This window comes from Oncorhynchus nerka, linkage group LG15 (assembly GCF_034236695.1).
Source record: "Oncorhynchus nerka isolate Pitt River linkage group LG15, Oner_Uvic_2.0, whole genome shotgun sequence".
NCBI classification, from domain to species: Eukaryota; Metazoa; Chordata; class Actinopteri; order Salmoniformes; family Salmonidae; genus Oncorhynchus; species Oncorhynchus nerka.
In genome coordinates, this window is record NC_088410.1 from 48700949 (window position 1) to 48717862 (window position 16914).

Here is a 16914-nt window from a genome sequence, read left to right on the forward strand (position 1 = left end):
AAGACATTAAAACTATGAAATAACACAAATGGAATCATGTTGTAACCAAAAAAGTGTTAAACAAATCAAAATATATGTTACATTTTAGTTTCTTGAAAGTAGCCACCCTTTGCCTTGATGACAGCTTTGTACACTCTTGGCATTCTCTCAACCAGCTTCATTAGGTAGCCAAGAGTGTGCAAAGCTGTCATCAAGGCAAAGGGTGGCTACTTTGAAGATTCTAAAATCTAAAATATATTTTGATTTGTTTAACACTTTTTTGGTTACTACATGATTCCATATGTGTTATTCATAGTTTTGATGTCTTCACTATAATTCTACAGTGTAGATAATAGTCAAAACAAAGACAAACCCTTGAATGAGTAGGTGTGTGCAAACTTTTGACTGGTACATAAGAAAGATGCCGCAAGATGCTGTTTTAATGCAGTGTTCCGTATCCGGTAGCTTTGAACCGAAACACTTGGATGAAATGTTGAATTTCTTGTCTTGAGGTTGTGTTGTGTGTATGTGGGGGCGGGATACATGGTCTGCTGCTAGTTAGTCAGTCATAATCCACCAGGATGCTACAGGAAAAAAAGAGAGGTTTAATTTGAGTTGGGGAAAAATGGGTAAATAACAATTCAATTCTAAAAGACCTGGGTTCAAATACTTGCTGGGCTTGATTGAGCTTTCCTGGCACATTGGAACCAAAATAATAATTGCAAAAGTCATTGTAAATAAGAATGTGTTCTTAACTGACTTGCATAGTTAAATAAAGGTTAAATAAAAATAGAAAATTGTGGAACCCGGGTCTGCCCCCATAGGGCAGGGATTATCAACTAGATTCAGCAGCGGGGTGTTATTTCTTGAGGTGATGGTCAGGGGGTTGGAACAATTACAAATTATTTGTAGACCATCTGAAACCATTTGTATTGTATTTTACCCCCTTTTTCTCCCCAATTTCGATCTTGTCTCATTGTTGCAACTCCCTAACGGGCTCGGGATAGAAGGTTGAGTCATGCGTCCTCTGAAACATGACGCCCAACTGCGCTTCTTAACACCCGCCCGCTTAACCCGGAAGCCAGCTGCACCAATGAGTCGGAGAAAACACAGTTCAACTGATAACCGGACTCAGCCTGCAGGTGCCTGGCCCGCCACAAGGAGTCGCTAGAGCGAGATGAGCCAAAACATTCCCTGTCTTAGGTCAGTTAGGATCACCACTTTAATGTAAGAATGTGAAATGTCAGAATAATAGTAGAGAGAATTATTTACTTCAGATTTTATTTCTTTCATCACATTCCCAGTGGGTCAGAAGTTTACATACACTCAATTAGCAATTAGCGTGGTCCCATGGTGTTTATACTTGCTTACTATCGTTTGTACAGATGAACATGGTACCTTCAGGCACTTGGAAATTGCTCCCAAAGATGAACCAGACTTATGGAGGTCTAAATGATGTCAAGAAAGAGGCACTGAGTTTGAAGGTAGGCCTTGAAATACATCCACAGGTACACCTCCAATTGACTCAAATTATGTTAATTAGCCTATCAGAAGCTTCTAAAGCCATGACAACATTTTCTGGAATTTTCCAAGCTGTTTAAAGGCACCGTTAACTTATTGTATGTAAACTTCTGACCCACTGGAATTGTGATAGTGAATTATAAGTGAAATAATCTGTCTGTGAACAATTGTTGGAAAAATGACTTGTGTCATGCACAAAGTAGATGTCCTAACCGACTTGCCAAAACTATAGTTTGTTAACAAGAAATTTGTGGAGTGGTTGAAAAACGAGTTTTAATGACTCCAACCTCAGTGTATGTAAACTTCCGACTTCAACTGTAGATCTCTCTATTATGTGTGGGAACACTTTGGAACAGTTTTCTAAAATGAAAATGATTTGCAGCTGATTGGCTGGTATTTTTACAGTCTTATGTCGGTGTGGGGGGGTGGGCGGATAAACAAAATCACCCCGGGCCAAATTTGGGGAATCCTGCCAGTTGGGGAACCCTGCCATAGGGAGTATGTCTTGTTCCCAAGACATACTTAAGCTACTGTAATCGCTCAAAGACCCGTGTGAAACGATGTACTTGCCTCAGGACATTTTATTGTGTAGGTTTTGGGTCTTTTGAGCAATAATGTGAAAACATTTGCAGGAAAACACAAGTGATACTGTAAATATAGGTAGGTATTGAATCGAACACAAACACACATGGACACACACCCTTGAGTTTACCTGGGAGCAGCATGGTAGACACAAGCTCGGAATCCTCCAATGTATCAATGACACAGCGCTGGAATTTCTTACTGGCATTGGACTGCAGGTGGCTTGGGAATGACAGGAACACAGCAACAAGCAATAGACTTGACATTACAGTAAGACAACCGTCCTTATTAACAATATTGAATAGTGGAACGGCTTAGTTAGTAAACAATATTACATAATAAGACTTTGCACTGAAGATATGCACATCAATTTATGAGAAAATGTAAATGCGCATACTATTGAATGCAAAGACATTAAAACGCAAATATTACAGTATCAGTTTGAGCTATACTGCAGATGGCATACTGTATACAGTGCCTTGCGAAAGTATTCGTCCCCCTTGAACTTTGCGACCTTTTGCCACATTTCAGGCTTCAAACATAAAGATATAAAACTGTATTTTTTTGTGAAGAATCAACAACAAGTGGGACACAATCATGAAGTGGAACGACATTTATTGGATATTTCAAACTTTTTTAACAAATCAAAAACTGAAAAATTGGGCGTGCAAAATTATTCAGCCCCCTTAAGTTAATACTTTGTAGCGCCACCTTTTGCTGCGATTACAGCTGTAAGTCGCTTGGGGTATGTCTCTATCAGTTTTGCACATCGAGAGACTGAAATCTTTTCCCATTCCTCCTTGCAAAACAGCTCGAGCTCAGTGGAGGTTGGATGGAGAGCATTTGTGAACAGCAGTTTTTTGTTCTTTCCACAGATTCTCGATTGGATTCAGGTCTGGACTTTGACTTGGCCATTCTAACACCTGGATATGTTTATTTTTGAACCATTCCATTGTAGATTTTGCTTTATGTTTTGGATCATTGTCTTGTTGGAAGACAAATCTCCGTCCCAGTCTCAGGTCTTTTGCAGACTCCATCAGGTTTTCTTCCAGAATGGTCCTGTATTTGGCTCCATCCATCTTCCCATCAATTTTAACCATCTTCCCTGTCCCTGCTGAAGAAAAGCAGGCCCAAACCATGATGCTGCCACCACCATGTTTGACAGTGGGGATGGTGTGTTCAGCGGGATGAGCTGTGTTGCTTTTACGCCAAACATAACGTTTTGCATTGTTGCCAAAAAGTTCAATTTTGGTTTCATCTGACCAGAGCACCTTCTTCCACATGTTTGGTGTGTCTCCCAGGTGGCTTGTGGCAAACTTTAAACAACACTTTTTATGGATATCTTTAAGAAATGGCTTTCTTCTTGCCACTCTTCCATAAAGGCCAGATTTGTGCAATATACGACTGATTGTTGTCCTATGGACAGAGTCTCCCACCTCAGCTGTAGATCTCTGCAGTTCATCCAGAGTGATCATGGGCCTCTTGGCTGCATCTCTGATCAGTCTTCTCCTTGTATGAGCTGAAAGTTTAGAGGGACGGCCAGGTCTTGGTAGATTTGCAGTGGTCTGATACTCCTTCCATTTCTATATTATCGCTTGCACAGTGCTCCTTGGGATGTTTAAAGCTTGGGAAATCTTTTTGTATCCAAATCCGGCTTTAAACTTCTTCACAACAGAATCTCGGACCTGCCTGGTGTGTTCCTTGTTCTTCATGATGCTCTCTGCGCTTTTAACGGACCTCTGAGACTATCACAGTGCAGGTGCATTTATACGGAGACTTGATTACACACAGGTGGATTGTATTTATCATCATTAGCCATTTAGGTCAACATTGGATCATTCAGAGATCCTCACTGAACTTCTGGAGAGAGTTTGCTGCACTGAAAGTAAAGGGGCTGAATAATTTTGCACGCCCAATGTTTCAGTTTTTGATTTGTTAAAAAAGTTTGAAATATCCAATAAATGTCGTTCCACTTCATGATTGTGTCCCACTTGTTGTTGATTCTTCACAAAAAAATACAGTTTTATATCTTTATGTTTGAAGCCTGAAATGTGGCAAAAGGTCGCAAAGTTCAAGGGGGCCGAATACTTTCGCAAGGCACTGTATATTGGTGTGTATGAATCAACCCTGAGAAATGGTGTGTATGTGTGTGTCATGACATGACATGAGATGGGCCATCTGCTCATCATCAGTGGAGAGAGCTTCCATCAGCGAGATGAGCAGCCTGCCAGTGTCACACACACACACCTCATCCAGGAGATACGATCCTGCCAAAACTCATACATTATGTAGCACGACTTTCCCGCGAGCTTCTGGATAGACACACTAAGAAAGAGAGAGAGAGAGAGAGAGAGAGAGAGAGAGAGAGGTCAAAAGAGAAAGAGAGAAAGGAAAGAGCGCAAGGGAGTTGAAGTTAGCATCTGGCCCAATCAGTAAATAAGATCTCATTTGCATTAAAGGAGCTCCTACGGCACAAATGCATCATGATGCATAACTGTGGCTGTTTTTTGAAAATATTTTAATGGATCAATCAATGTTACCTATGAAAAAGTTTGTCACTAATTCTTAGGAACTTTTGGAAAGTATTATGCATGCCATCGTTGGGATCAAATAGAACAATCCCAATGGTGAGACATTTTCTATCATCTAGGAATAGGCTTTCCTGCCAAGGTGTGTCGTGGAAGAATCAGAATTTGTTGGTAACATATGTAAGATGTTTTATATTCATCAAATGTGTGTAAGTTACTTCTCATCAGAATGGTATTTTTGTATAATACTGTGGCGAGGTTGCAGTTATCTGTTCTATGTCAAGACTAAGTAGCATGGGCCGCTGAGAGGGGAGAGGTCAAAGTGTCATCATGTGTAAACATATCTTTTGCTCCACAATGTCTGTGTGCCAGTCAGTGTGTCTCTGTGATCTTGTCCAGGATTGGTTGTATTTAGGATTGGTTGTATCACAATGACAATTTGATATATGCCTGTTGATATGGAGGATTGGTTTATGGTTCTGAGGTTGAGAGAGGAGACAAAGCTGAACAATGAATTATGCCGATGCTGTCTGACTATGTGTGTTCTTTGCTATTAAAGGAACTCAGCTGCAGTGTGTAGGGGGCTCTCAGAGAATTCATTGAGAGACACTGAATTACCTGAGAGTCACAGGATTGTGATAGAGCTCATATAATTAAAGATGGACTTTGATAACTAACTCTGACTTGTGTGTGTGGTTTGCTCCCATGATTTGGTAAATAGAGGAAATTTCCACGACAGGTGATTTGACCAGGAAAAACTCTTGGCCTTAGTCGCGTGCCCTGCATTGCCCTGTGCCAAGCCACTGTGCTTTGGGGTCTAAGCCGGGTAACTGTAATGCACTTTATACTGATTTTTTTTTAAAGGGCTTGATAAAATAAGTTTGATTTGTTTGATTTGACTCACTGCAAGTTGTCGCTGTGGTTGGACGTGGCGTCCACATAGCCCTTGAGCAGCTTCTGGAACTCCTCGAGGTCCTCCGTTGCCGTCATCTGCGTCTGCACCAGCAGGATGTTCTGTTGGCATGGCGACCACAAGGAAACACAACATTTACATACATTTCCATTTTGATCATTTAGCTTAGACTCCTTTACAGAGCAACTTAAGCAACGCAATAACTACAATTAGCTGCAAAAAATGGCGACCTCAAAGCAAGTACGCAAGATTGTCATTTTAGGTGGCTAATTTAGTTGATGTCTTGCTTATGTACATAAGGTATAACTTAGGATTTACAGTCAGGGCATTCAACTAAGGTAGGTAAGACAACAGTCAGTTATCTCAAGAAAAAAGGTATTTAAAAAAAGCAGCTATCGGCAAATAAGAAAAGATTAATGCAAGAAAGACAGGAACAGTAAGGTGTATGTGAGATTACATCACATGCTCCTCTGAGCTCCTGTACCCGAGCTCTAGGCAAGACACAGGTTTTAGAAGCAGATAGGGAAGTGTTTTTTTTTGCCTGTGAGAGGAAACTCAATGTGCGAATGATAAATCTGAAGGGCTCCTGTGAAAAATTGGAGGTGTTCTGCAGGTGTTACAGTCACACAGGGGCGGATGCTGATGTGAATTCATTTTGGATTGCGTCATGTGCGGCCCACTTTGAAAAACAAAAACAAATTAACACTAAAAAATGGGGTGTATGTGGAAACTTAAAAAGAAGAGCTACACGGACGTACTTTTATTGGATAACTGTGCCGTTAAAGTCCAATGACTGGCCTAAGTTGCCCCTGAGGGTATTAATAAAGTTGTATCGAACTGAATCGAATTTAGAGAAACAACAGTCATCACTCACAGATTTGTATGTACTGGCCAGCATATCTTCTTTCAGAGGTTCCAATTTTGGACCCTGAAAAGACCATTGAAAACCTAGTTATAATGGTCAAACTCACATTGACCAGGACTTGAATAATTCCCAGTTTCAAAAGGCATTTTTTCTTCCAAATACTTTAGCTCTGCTTGTATGAGCTTTCCAGACACAATGGAATAGTCCCAAAAGTGTAAACCACACCCATATGGCTCAATCAAACTCAATCTGAAAAGAAAACAAATACTACTTGAACCCAAGTCTGACTAGAATATAATTATCTCATGCAGGTATATACTATAATTATCCAATACATTGCATCATTGACACACATTCTGACTAGAGTTCATATCCAACCCCTGCCTGTACATCGGCAACCCTCTATTTCTATCCAACCATGAGACAAAGCAATAAGCTATAATATTCCATTTTATTAGCTCACTGCAAAGTGAATGAGAATCTGTGAGGTGACGATTGATATTGCACTAGGTACATGCTGCAGGTTATGAATTGCTCTGATATTGCAGTGTAGATTGACAAACTAGAAAGAGACGGAGAGAGTGAGAGACTGACTGGCTGGCAGACAGACAGACAGATAGGTGATAGAGACAGCATAGGGAGTTAAAGTAAGAGAGAGCGACAAATGGGAGATAGGAGAAAGGAAGGAGCAGCATGGAGCAATAGAGCGAGACGTAAAGGCGCGGTCAGGATGAGATATACCCAGGACAGTTCCGTACCTGCCACTCCAGCTTGTCCAATAGCTGCTGGAGCCTGTTGATCTGGGAGCACCAGTGGTCATCAATCTCCATGGTCACTCCTAGAGAAACACACACACACGCACACCCACATAGATCCTATTAAATTAGTTCTAAGAGTGATCCTAGTTAACATCATTAATGTAACAGTCTTGCTTATCGTCCCTCTCCTTGCCCCAATCTGGGCTCGAACTAAGGCCCCTCGGAACACATCGACTGCCTCCCACGATGCATCTTTACCTATCGCTCCACAAAAGCCACGGCCCTCGCAGAGCAAGGGAAACAACTACAAGGTCTCGGAGCGAGTGACGTCACCGATTGAAATGCCACTCGCTCGCACCACTAACTAGCTAGCCATTTCCCAGCAGTTACACTAGCATTGATATTACCTGTAGTGAGGATGCCTGAATAGGGGTGGGTAGGGGAGAGGCACATGTTCTTCTGAAACTTGCGGCCACATCGTCTGCTGTTTCTCTGCGCTGAGGGATGCTCCGCCACCTCCACCGCTCTCCTGAAAACAGAGAAAAGAAAAAGAAAGGTAACTGTCAGAGAGGTGAGGAAAGGAGCGATGGCGCTGGTCACAATTGACGAAGATAGAGGAGGAATAACATATAGAGAGGAGAGGAGGTAGAGAATAATATCAGAAAAGATGAGAACATGTTAAGAACGATGACAGAAGGCGGTAGCAGCAGTACATTGGCCGAACCAAAACACAACAAAGAAGAGTGGAAGCCATTTTGTGGATAGTTCCAAATAACAAGCCCAACATTGTAATTACCCCCATGGGTAGTGTAGGACATGGTATTGATTGCTCAGTGGTGACACTAACACTTCAAAATCAGAGATGAAGTGTGTGTGTGTGCCCATCTGAGTCTGGTTGAGTCTTTGTGCCTCTGTGTTTGTGTGTGACAGAGTAGATGGATGGAGAGTTGCTGTTTTCTCCAGGTTAAGACTGTTTACCTATCCCCAGGGCTGAGGGAGTGTATGACTGGGACAGTTCTCCTGCTGGGCAAGGTAGAAACCCTAAAGGGCACGCAGCACGTAGGACACTACTGCCGATGAAAAGAAACGAGGACACAGTATCAGGCTGTATTAGGAGTGTGTATATGTGTATGTGTCTCTGTGTGTGTGTGTGTGTGTGTGTGTATCTCCCCTACATTTATAACCTCTGTTTTTGTTCATCTCAGTGACTCCTTCTCGCTCTGACCCCCCTCCCTCTGTATCTCTCCCCTCTTCTCTCTCTCTTCCTTGTCTCGCTCCCCCCTTTCACTCTCTTTCTGTAACTCATCCCCCCCAAATCGACTTCATTATGGCCAATAAACAATATGCTGATGCCCAGAGGAGCACCACAGTAGACTCCACAATACTGGGCTGCCCAGAGTCTGCTTCCCAAGTCACACCATATTCTCTACTGTACAATGTGCCCTACTTTTGACAGGGGCCCATTGGGCTAAGGTCAAAGTAGCGCACTACGTAGGGAATAAGGTGCAAAGGCTCTGCACATTGCCATCTGTCACTGGCTATCTGTGTCAATGTTTAACCATCCCAATAGGAGTGCTCCATGCATGGACAAATGAATAGGTCCACTTAAACAGTAGAGCGGACAGCATGATACAATGATCCATTTAATTACCCCAATTATGTGTATTTGACCAGTGTCCTGATGCATTCATGACACAAAAAGAAAGTTGCAGGCTATTCATTACTGCACTATCCACCCATATAATCCACCCAGAAGTACCCATTACACAGCAAATGTTCATGACATGTTTTAGAGAACACTGTTTAAATGAAATCGTCTCACATCAGTTCGCAGGATGTTGTGTATGATAGCTTTTTTTCTGTAGATTGAAAAGCAGGGGCGTCATGTCCCCCCAACCCGCATTCTTCCTAGTAAGTGGTTAACTCCAAGATGCACCACGGAGAAAATATATGCTAGGCAGGACGCTAGATACTGTAGCGCATGCAGACAGTATCGCCAATGGAGGAGGAGAGAGAGTGTCGCGTGACAGTGTTTGATTTGATTTTAGCTGCCGGTGATGGGCAGGAAGTATGTTTGTAAATTAATTTAATGTAGCCTATTAATTCCTTCTAGATGAAAAAATAAAACCAAAATGGTTTGTTGTTTCTCAGTAATACTAGCCACCTAGCAATTTTATAATTCAGCTAACAAGCTAGATAGCTTCCCAATCTCTCAAACTCATAACTAGCTATCAATAAAGTTAGAGTAGCTTGTCTAACAATCTTAGCTGGCATGCCTGATGCAAAGTTGCTAGACTTTAGAAAATACAAAATAATTTCTTTAAAAATGGTTTACCTATCCCCAAAGCCGAGGGAGTGTATGACTGGGACAGTTCTCCTGCTTGGCAAGGTAGAAGCCCCAAAGGGCACTACAGCACGTAGAACACTACCGCAGACGAAAAGAAAAGAGGACACAGTATCAGGCTGTATTAGGAGTGTGTGTGTATACAGTATGTGTATGTGTCTCTCTCTGTATGTGTGTGTCTCTATCTCCTCTACATCTTTAACCCTTCTATCTGTGTTTGTCCATCTCAGTGACTCCTTCTCGCTCTGCCCCCTCTCTATGTGAGTCTCTCTCAATCGCTCTCTCTCCCCTCTTCCTCTCCGTCTCTCTCTCATCTTTTCTCTATACCCCCCACCCTCTCTCTCTAGTCTCTCTACCCCCATTTGCTTTCTTTCTGTGTAGCATCCCCCCAAATGTCAACATCATGAGGTGGTGCTATAGTGTTTAGTAGTGAGGTGGTGCTATAGTGTTTAGTAGTGAGGTGGTGCTATAGTGTTTAGTAGTGGGGTGGTGACATAGTGTTTAGTAGTGGGGTGGTGACATAGTGTTTAGTAGTGGGGTGGTGACATAGTGTTTAGTAGTGGGGTGGTGTCATAGTGTTTAGTAGTGAGGTGGTGCCATAGTGTTTAGTAGTGAGGTGGTGCTATAGTGTTTAGTAGTGAGGTGGTGCAATAGTGTTTAGTAGTGAGGTGGTGCTATAGTGTTTAGTAGTGAGGTGGTGCTATAGTGTTTAGTAGTGGGGTGGTGCTATAGTGTTTAGTAGTGGGGTGGTGCTATAGTGTTTAGTAGTGGGGTGGTGACATAGCGTTTAGTAGTGGGGTGGTGCCATAGCGTTTAGTAGTGAGGTGGTGCCATAGTGTTTAGTAGTGAGGTGGTGCTATAGTGTTTAGTAGTGAGGTGGTGCAATAGTGTTTAGTAGTGAGGTGGTGCTATAGTGTTTAGTAGTGAGGTGGTGTAATAGTGTTTAGTAGTGAGGTGGTGCTATAGTGTTTAGTAGTGAGGTGGTGCTATAGTGTTTAGTAGTGGGGTGGTGCTATAGTGTTTAGTACTGAGGTGGTGTAATAGTGTTTAGTAGTGGGGTGGTGCTATAGTGTTTAGTAGTGGGGTGGTGACATAGTGTTTAGTAGTGGGGTGGTGTAATAGTGTTTAGTAGTGAGGTGGTGCTATAGTGTTTAGTAGTGAGGTGGTGTAATAGTGTTTAGTAGTGAGGTGGTGCTATAGTGTTTAGTAGTGAGGTGGTGACATAGTGTTTAGTAGTGAGGTGGTGCTATAGTGTTTAGTAGTGAGGTGGTGCTATAGTGTTTAGTAGTGGGGTGGTGCTATAGTGTTTAGTAGTGGGGTGGTGACATAGTGTTTAGTAGTGGGGTGGTGTAATAGTGTTTAGTAGTGAGGTGGTGCCATAGTGTTTAGTAGTGAGGTGGTGCTATAGTGTTTAGTAGTGAGGTGGTGCAATAGTGTTTAGTAGTGAGGTGGTGCAATAGTGTTTAGTAGTGAGGTGGTGTAATAGTGTTTAGTAGTGAGGTGGTGCTATAGTGTTTAGTAGTGAGGTGGTGACATAGTGTTTAGTAGTGAGGTGGTGCTATAGTGTTTAGTAGTGAGGTGGTGCTATAGTGTTTAGTAGTGGGGTGGTGCTATAGTGTTTCGTACTGAGGTGGTGTAATAGTGTTTAGTAGTGAGGTGGTGCTATAGTGTTTAGTAGTGGGGTGGTGACATAGTGTTTAGTAGTGAGGTGGTGCTATAGTGTTTAGTAGTGAGGTGGTGCTATAGTGTTTAGTAGTGAGGTGGTGCCATAGTGTTTAGTAGTGAGGTGGTGCTATAGTGTTTAGTAGTGAGGTGGTGCTATAGTGTTTAGTAGTGAGGTGGTGCTATAGTGTTTAGTAGTGAGGTGGTGTAATAGTGTTTAGTAGTGAGGTGGTGCTATAGTGTTTAGTAGTGAGGTGGTGACATAGTGTTTAGTAGTGAGGTGGTGCTATAGTGTTTAGTAGTGAGGTGGTGCTATAGTGTTTAGTAGTGGGGTGGTGCTATAGTGTTTAGTAGTGAGGTGGTGCTATAGTGTTTAGTAGTGGGGTGGTGCTATAGTGTTTAGTAGTGAGGTGGTGCTATAGTACTGAGGTGGTGCTATAGTGTTTAGTAGTGAGGTGGTGCTATAGTGTTTAGTAGTGAGGTGGTGCTATAGTGTTTAGTAGTGAGGTGGTGCTATAGTGTTTAGTAGTGAGGTGGTGCCATAGTGTTTAGTAGTGAGGTGGTGCTATAGTGTTTAGTAGTGAGGTGGTGCCATAGTGTTTAGTACTGAGGTGCAGCTGGCGTGGTGTTGAGTCGTGAGGTGCCGTTATGTATCAGAGACTGAGTACTGAGTAATAAGATGGCTACTGCCATAGTGTTTAGGTGTGTTGAGCACTAGCGACTTACGGTGCGGGCCTGCTCTGCTCTTCCACAGCCTCCATGGCACACTGCAGGGACATTTGGAGAGAGAGCAGCTGGCTGGAGGTCTCCCTCAGCATGAAGCGGGTCACAAACTGTCCCAGCACAGAGGAGTCCTGGTACTCCTAACAAAGGAGAGGAGATGGAGGGAAGGTAGATGTGGTTGCGGAGAGAGAGAGAAAACGAGAGAGAGAGAGAGAACAGGTTGGCAACCTTTACTCGGAGAGCCCATATCAATTCTAAGAGCTGTTGAGCACACGACAGCTAAGGCCGTATAGTAACAGCTAACAAAGGTCATTACACGTTTTACTCAAATTAATGTGTTACTTTTCACCGCATACATGATTCTTGGCCTTTTTGAATATTGTCCATGGAATGGTTTTCATACAATACCAGCTTTCTAAATGTAACTAGCGGGAGACTGCTAAGAAGAATGTAATTGTAATATGGACCCGGGTCAAAAGTAGTGCACTATATGATGAATAGGGTGCAATTTGGGAGGCAACCCTTGCTACATCCTTTTTGGTTCCAGGTAGAACTCTTTTGGGTTCCATGTAGAACCCTCTGTACAATGGGTTCTACCTGAAACCAAAAGGGTTCTACGTTGAACCAAAAAAGGTTCTTCAAAGGGTTCTCTTATGGGGACAGCCGAAGAACCCTTTAAGGTTCTCGATAGCAACTTTCTTTCTAAGTGTACTGTTGATAAATACCAAGGGGGAATTCTAGTCTAGGGCCTTGGTGGTGATATTTGTGACAACTGCTAACAATCGCTAGCAAAGCAAAAACCTCTATGGATTTTCCTTCTGACAACGTATAAGGAAGTGAATGGAAGAATGGGGCTTTAATTGTGACAGGATGCATAATTATGCAGTTAACAGACCCCTCTTTTCTAACAGAGATCGCTGGTTTTTCTCATTCCTTCACTGATGTGCTTCACTGATTCCTGGGCTGACCAATATTGAAACTTTTTTAAATGGCTCAGAGATTTTCTCTCTGCTCCCCTCCAATATCATCTATACGTTTCAGTAGGAAAAAACATTGATTTCAAAAGTTTAACAAACCATACAACTCTATGCACAATGACTACTTTGAACAGTACGTTTACAAAAAAATATCCAGTGTAGATGCAATTTGGCCCGCAGGTGATTTTATCTGCCCAGAGACATATGTGATCGTATATAAATAGAAGCAAGATTTGAAATGATTATGTTTTAAATCAATTATTATAACGTTTTTGTTCTTCTTGCGGTCTCTTTTGCAGTCTAGAAATGATTTGTATTTATGTTTGGCCCGTTGCTGAATCTAGTCGATGATCCCTAATATAGACCGTAATATGATGGTAATGAATGCAGATATGCTTGGCTTGACTATTTCAACACCAGTATTGTTGCTGGACTCATCACTTTTACGAGGCACACTAGCTAGATTCCTTTGCACAGATGGAGGCAGTCTATTTTTTTATTTTTTATCTCAAAGTCAAAACTAGCCCCTAGTCAATGGACTGGAGCAATTACTGTTCATAATACAATACATACAGTTGAATTCGGAAGTTTACATACACTTAGGTTGGAGTCATTAAAACTTGTTTTTCAACCACTCCACAAATTTCATGTTAACAAACTATAGTTTTGGCAAGTCTGTTAGGACATCTACTTTGCGCATGACACAAGTAATTTTTTCAACAATTGTTTACAGGCAGATTATTTCACCTATAATTCACTGCATCACAGTTCCAGTGGGTCAGAAGTTTAGATACACTAAGTTGACTGTGTCTTTAAACAGGTTGGAAAATTCTATAAAATTATGTCATGGATTTAGAAGCTTCTGATAGGCTAATTGACATAATTTGAGTCAATTGGGGGTGTACCTGTGGATGTATTTCAAGGCCTACCTTCAAACTCAGTGCTTCTTTCTTGACATCATGGGATAATTAAAAGAAATCAGCCAAGACCTCAGGAAAAAAATTGAAGACCTTCACAAGTCTGGTTCATCCTTGGGAGCAATTTCCAAACGTTTAACCCATATTCATCTGTACAAACAATAGTACGCAAGTATAAACACCATGGGACCACACAGCCGTCATACCGCTCAGGAAGGAGATGCGTTCTGTCTCCAAGAGATGAACGTACTTTGGTGCGAAAAGTGCAAATCAATCCCAGAACAACAGCAAAGGACCTTGTGAAGATCCTAGAGGAAACAGGTAAAAAAGTATCTATATCCATAGGAAAACGAGTCCTATATTTACATAACCTGAAAGGCCGCTCAGCAAGGAAGAAGCCACTGCTCCAAAACCACCATAAAAAAGCCAGACTACGGTTTGCAACTGCACATGGGGACAAAGATCGTACTTTTTGGAGAAATGTCCTCTGGTCTGATGAAACAAAAATAGTCCATAATGACCATCGTTATGTTTGGAGGAAAGAGGGGGAGGCTTGCAAGCCCAAGAACACCATCCCAACCGTGAAGCATGGTGGTGGCAGCATCATGTTGTTTGGGTGCTTTGCTGCAGGAGGGACTGGTGCACTTCACAAAATAGATGGCATCATGAGGAAGGAAAATTATGGATATATTGAAGCAGCATCTCAAGACATCAGTCAGGAAGTTAAAGCTTGATCGCAAATGAGTCTTCCAAATGGACAATGACCCCAAGCATACTTCCAAAGTTGTGGAAAAATGGCTTAAGGTCAACAAAGTCAAGGTGTTGGAGTGGCCATCACAAAGCCTTGACCTCAATCCAATAGAACATTTTTGGGCAGAACTGAAAAAGCGTGTGCGAGCAAGGAAGCCTACACACCTGACTCAGTTACAGCAGCTCTGTCAGGAGGAATGGGCCAAAATTCACCCAACTTATTGTGGAAGGATACCAAAAACGTTTAACCCAAGTTAAACAATTTAAAGCCAATGCTACCAAATACTAATTGAGTGTATGTAAACGTCTGACACACTGGGAATGTGATGAAAGAAATAAAAGCTGAAATAAATAATTCTCTCTACTATTATTCTGACATTTTACATTCTTAAAATAAAGTGGTGATCCTAACTGACCTAAGACAGGGGATTTTTACTCGGATTGAATGTCAGGAATTGTGAAAAACTGTATTTGGCTAAGGTGTATGTAAACTTCCGACTTCAACTGTAGGTAGGGTATATTCTGTAGCCTATATCATAGGGTATGTTCTAAAGCCTTTATCTATCCTATAGAGTATCCCTCGAGTTGGTATTCTCAATTCCCCCACCTTGGGGGAACAAAGCGTGGGAGTTCTCACTGACCACCAGCAAAAATAAAACCTATTTATATTTTTGCGTATAACTGCTTTTCACACTTTTGGATTATAATTGGATTGTAAGGCTCATATGAATGTCCTGCTTAATTTAATGTTTGTGTCATCATTGCAAATCAACTGCATTATACTTTTAAAAAAACACTTAAAATGGTAAAATGGTTCTTTGGCTAGCTTTGCTACAGTCTATGTCAATGAGCGTTAGCATTCTAGCTAATAACTGCGACAATCAAAAATAGGTATTTAGCAACAATCACAACCAAATATAATCTTAGCGACCGTTCAAGCAATAATCAAAACAACATTGTAAGTGTATGAGAATCCAAAAAAGTGTTTTTTTAATAACTAAATCTAGGCTAAATTGAATGGGTGCAGATGGCAAACAAGATTTGTTTCCCCCATGGTGGCTGTTAAACAGTATATTGAACAAAAATATAAACGCAAGTGTTGGTCCCATGTTTCATGAGGTGAAATAGAATATCCCAGAAATGTTCAATAGGCACAAAAAAGTATTGCTCTCAAATGCAACAATTTGTTTACATCCTTGTTAGTGAACATTTCTCCTTTGCCAAGATAATCCATCCACCTGACAGGTGTGGTATATCAAGAAGCTGATTGAACAGCATGATAATTACACAGGTGCACCTTATGCTAGGGACAATAAAAGGCCACTCTAAAATGTGCAGTTTTGTCATACAACAGAATTCCACAGATGTCTCAAGTTTTGAGGGAGTGTGCAATTGACATGCTGACTGTAGGAATGTCCACCAGAGTTGTTGCCAGAGAATTTCCTTTTATATACTCGAACTCAGTAAACTCATTGAAATATTTATATTTTTGTTCTGTATATTTGCCCAACACCTCTTATTTTCACAATATTAGTCCCGCCAAGTTGTACCTCCAAATTCACTCTGAAGGCAGCTGACCACTTGTACCAGCCAATCATAGTTGACCATTCCCTGTGCCCCTCAATGAACCACATGCTGCTGCCTTCAGAGTGAGATTGCAGTCAGAAATTAAGACTCATTGAACTGTACCTATCTGCATTTGACTTGTGTTAGTGCTTGCATTTAAGTGTAAATACGGCACATGCCATTGCTTCTTTAATTGAGTGTTGCTAATGCAGTCTAGTTATTTACCGTCATGCTTGTTCAAGCTTGCTAGCCAAGATGTTAGCCAGTCATGCTAGCTCATTTGTGCTGTGTGCCACATGCCTTGTTTAGAATGATTCCTTTAATACTGTTTGCTTATAGACATAGTATCTTTAATAGCCATGTTACGGACATTTACAACCTTTATGTACAGTAGCCTCATGCTACCGTGTAACGTTACTGTATTTAGCCTTATGTAGCATGTAGCCTAATTTAGCCGGTACCTTTGCTTGCGGCACAGTTACTATTCCACGTTGGTCGTGGTCTAGTGCACATGTGCAGACGTCGGTTACGTTCCAGTCATGTTTTCAGTTATTATGCTTACCAGTATTTTGGTCTTTAGCCTGTAAGTGTATTTATATAGCCTGTGTATTTGGTTTTGCCCCTTACATTATATCTTGGCATAAGCAGTATAGAGATGGGGTATATGGGCTCCTGAGTGGCGCAGTGGTCTAAGGCATCTCAGTGCAAGAGACGTTACTATACTGTAGTACCTGGTTCAAATCCAGGCTGTATCACAATTGGACAAGTGTCGTCCAGGTTTGGCCTGGGGTAGGCCGTCATTGTAAATAACAGTTTGTTCTTAACTGAC

General features: G+C 41.6%; 1 protein-coding gene across 5 annotated transcripts in view; it reads right to left on the minus strand.

Annotated features, from left to right (window-relative positions):
• Window positions 1-325: 325 nt before the first annotated feature.
• Window positions 326-16914, minus strand: part of LOC115142838 (N-terminal EF-hand calcium-binding protein 1-like) — a 65118-nt gene continuing 48529 nt past the window's right edge. The window contains exons 6-14 of one of the 5 annotated variants that reach the window (XM_029682617.2): window positions 11879-12015; window positions 9482-9571; window positions 7554-7675; window positions 7147-7226; window positions 6398-6451; window positions 5515-5624; window positions 4366-4407; window positions 2213-2304; window positions 326-563 (exon numbers count right to left, since the gene is read on the minus strand). In XM_029682617.2, coding sequence (XP_029538477.1) covers window positions 538-563; window positions 2213-2304; window positions 4366-4407; window positions 5515-5624; window positions 6398-6451; window positions 7147-7226; window positions 7554-7675; window positions 9482-9571; window positions 11879-12015 — 753 coding nt within the window. In that variant the 3' untranslated portion in view covers window positions 326-537. Of the gene's footprint in view, window positions 564-2212; window positions 2305-4329; window positions 4408-5514; window positions 5625-6397; window positions 6452-7146; window positions 7227-7553; window positions 7676-9481; window positions 9572-11878; window positions 12016-16914 lie in introns of all 5 variants that reach the window. The other 4 variants (XM_029682616.2, XM_029682620.2, XM_029682618.2 and 1 more) reach the window with 4 other exon arrangements.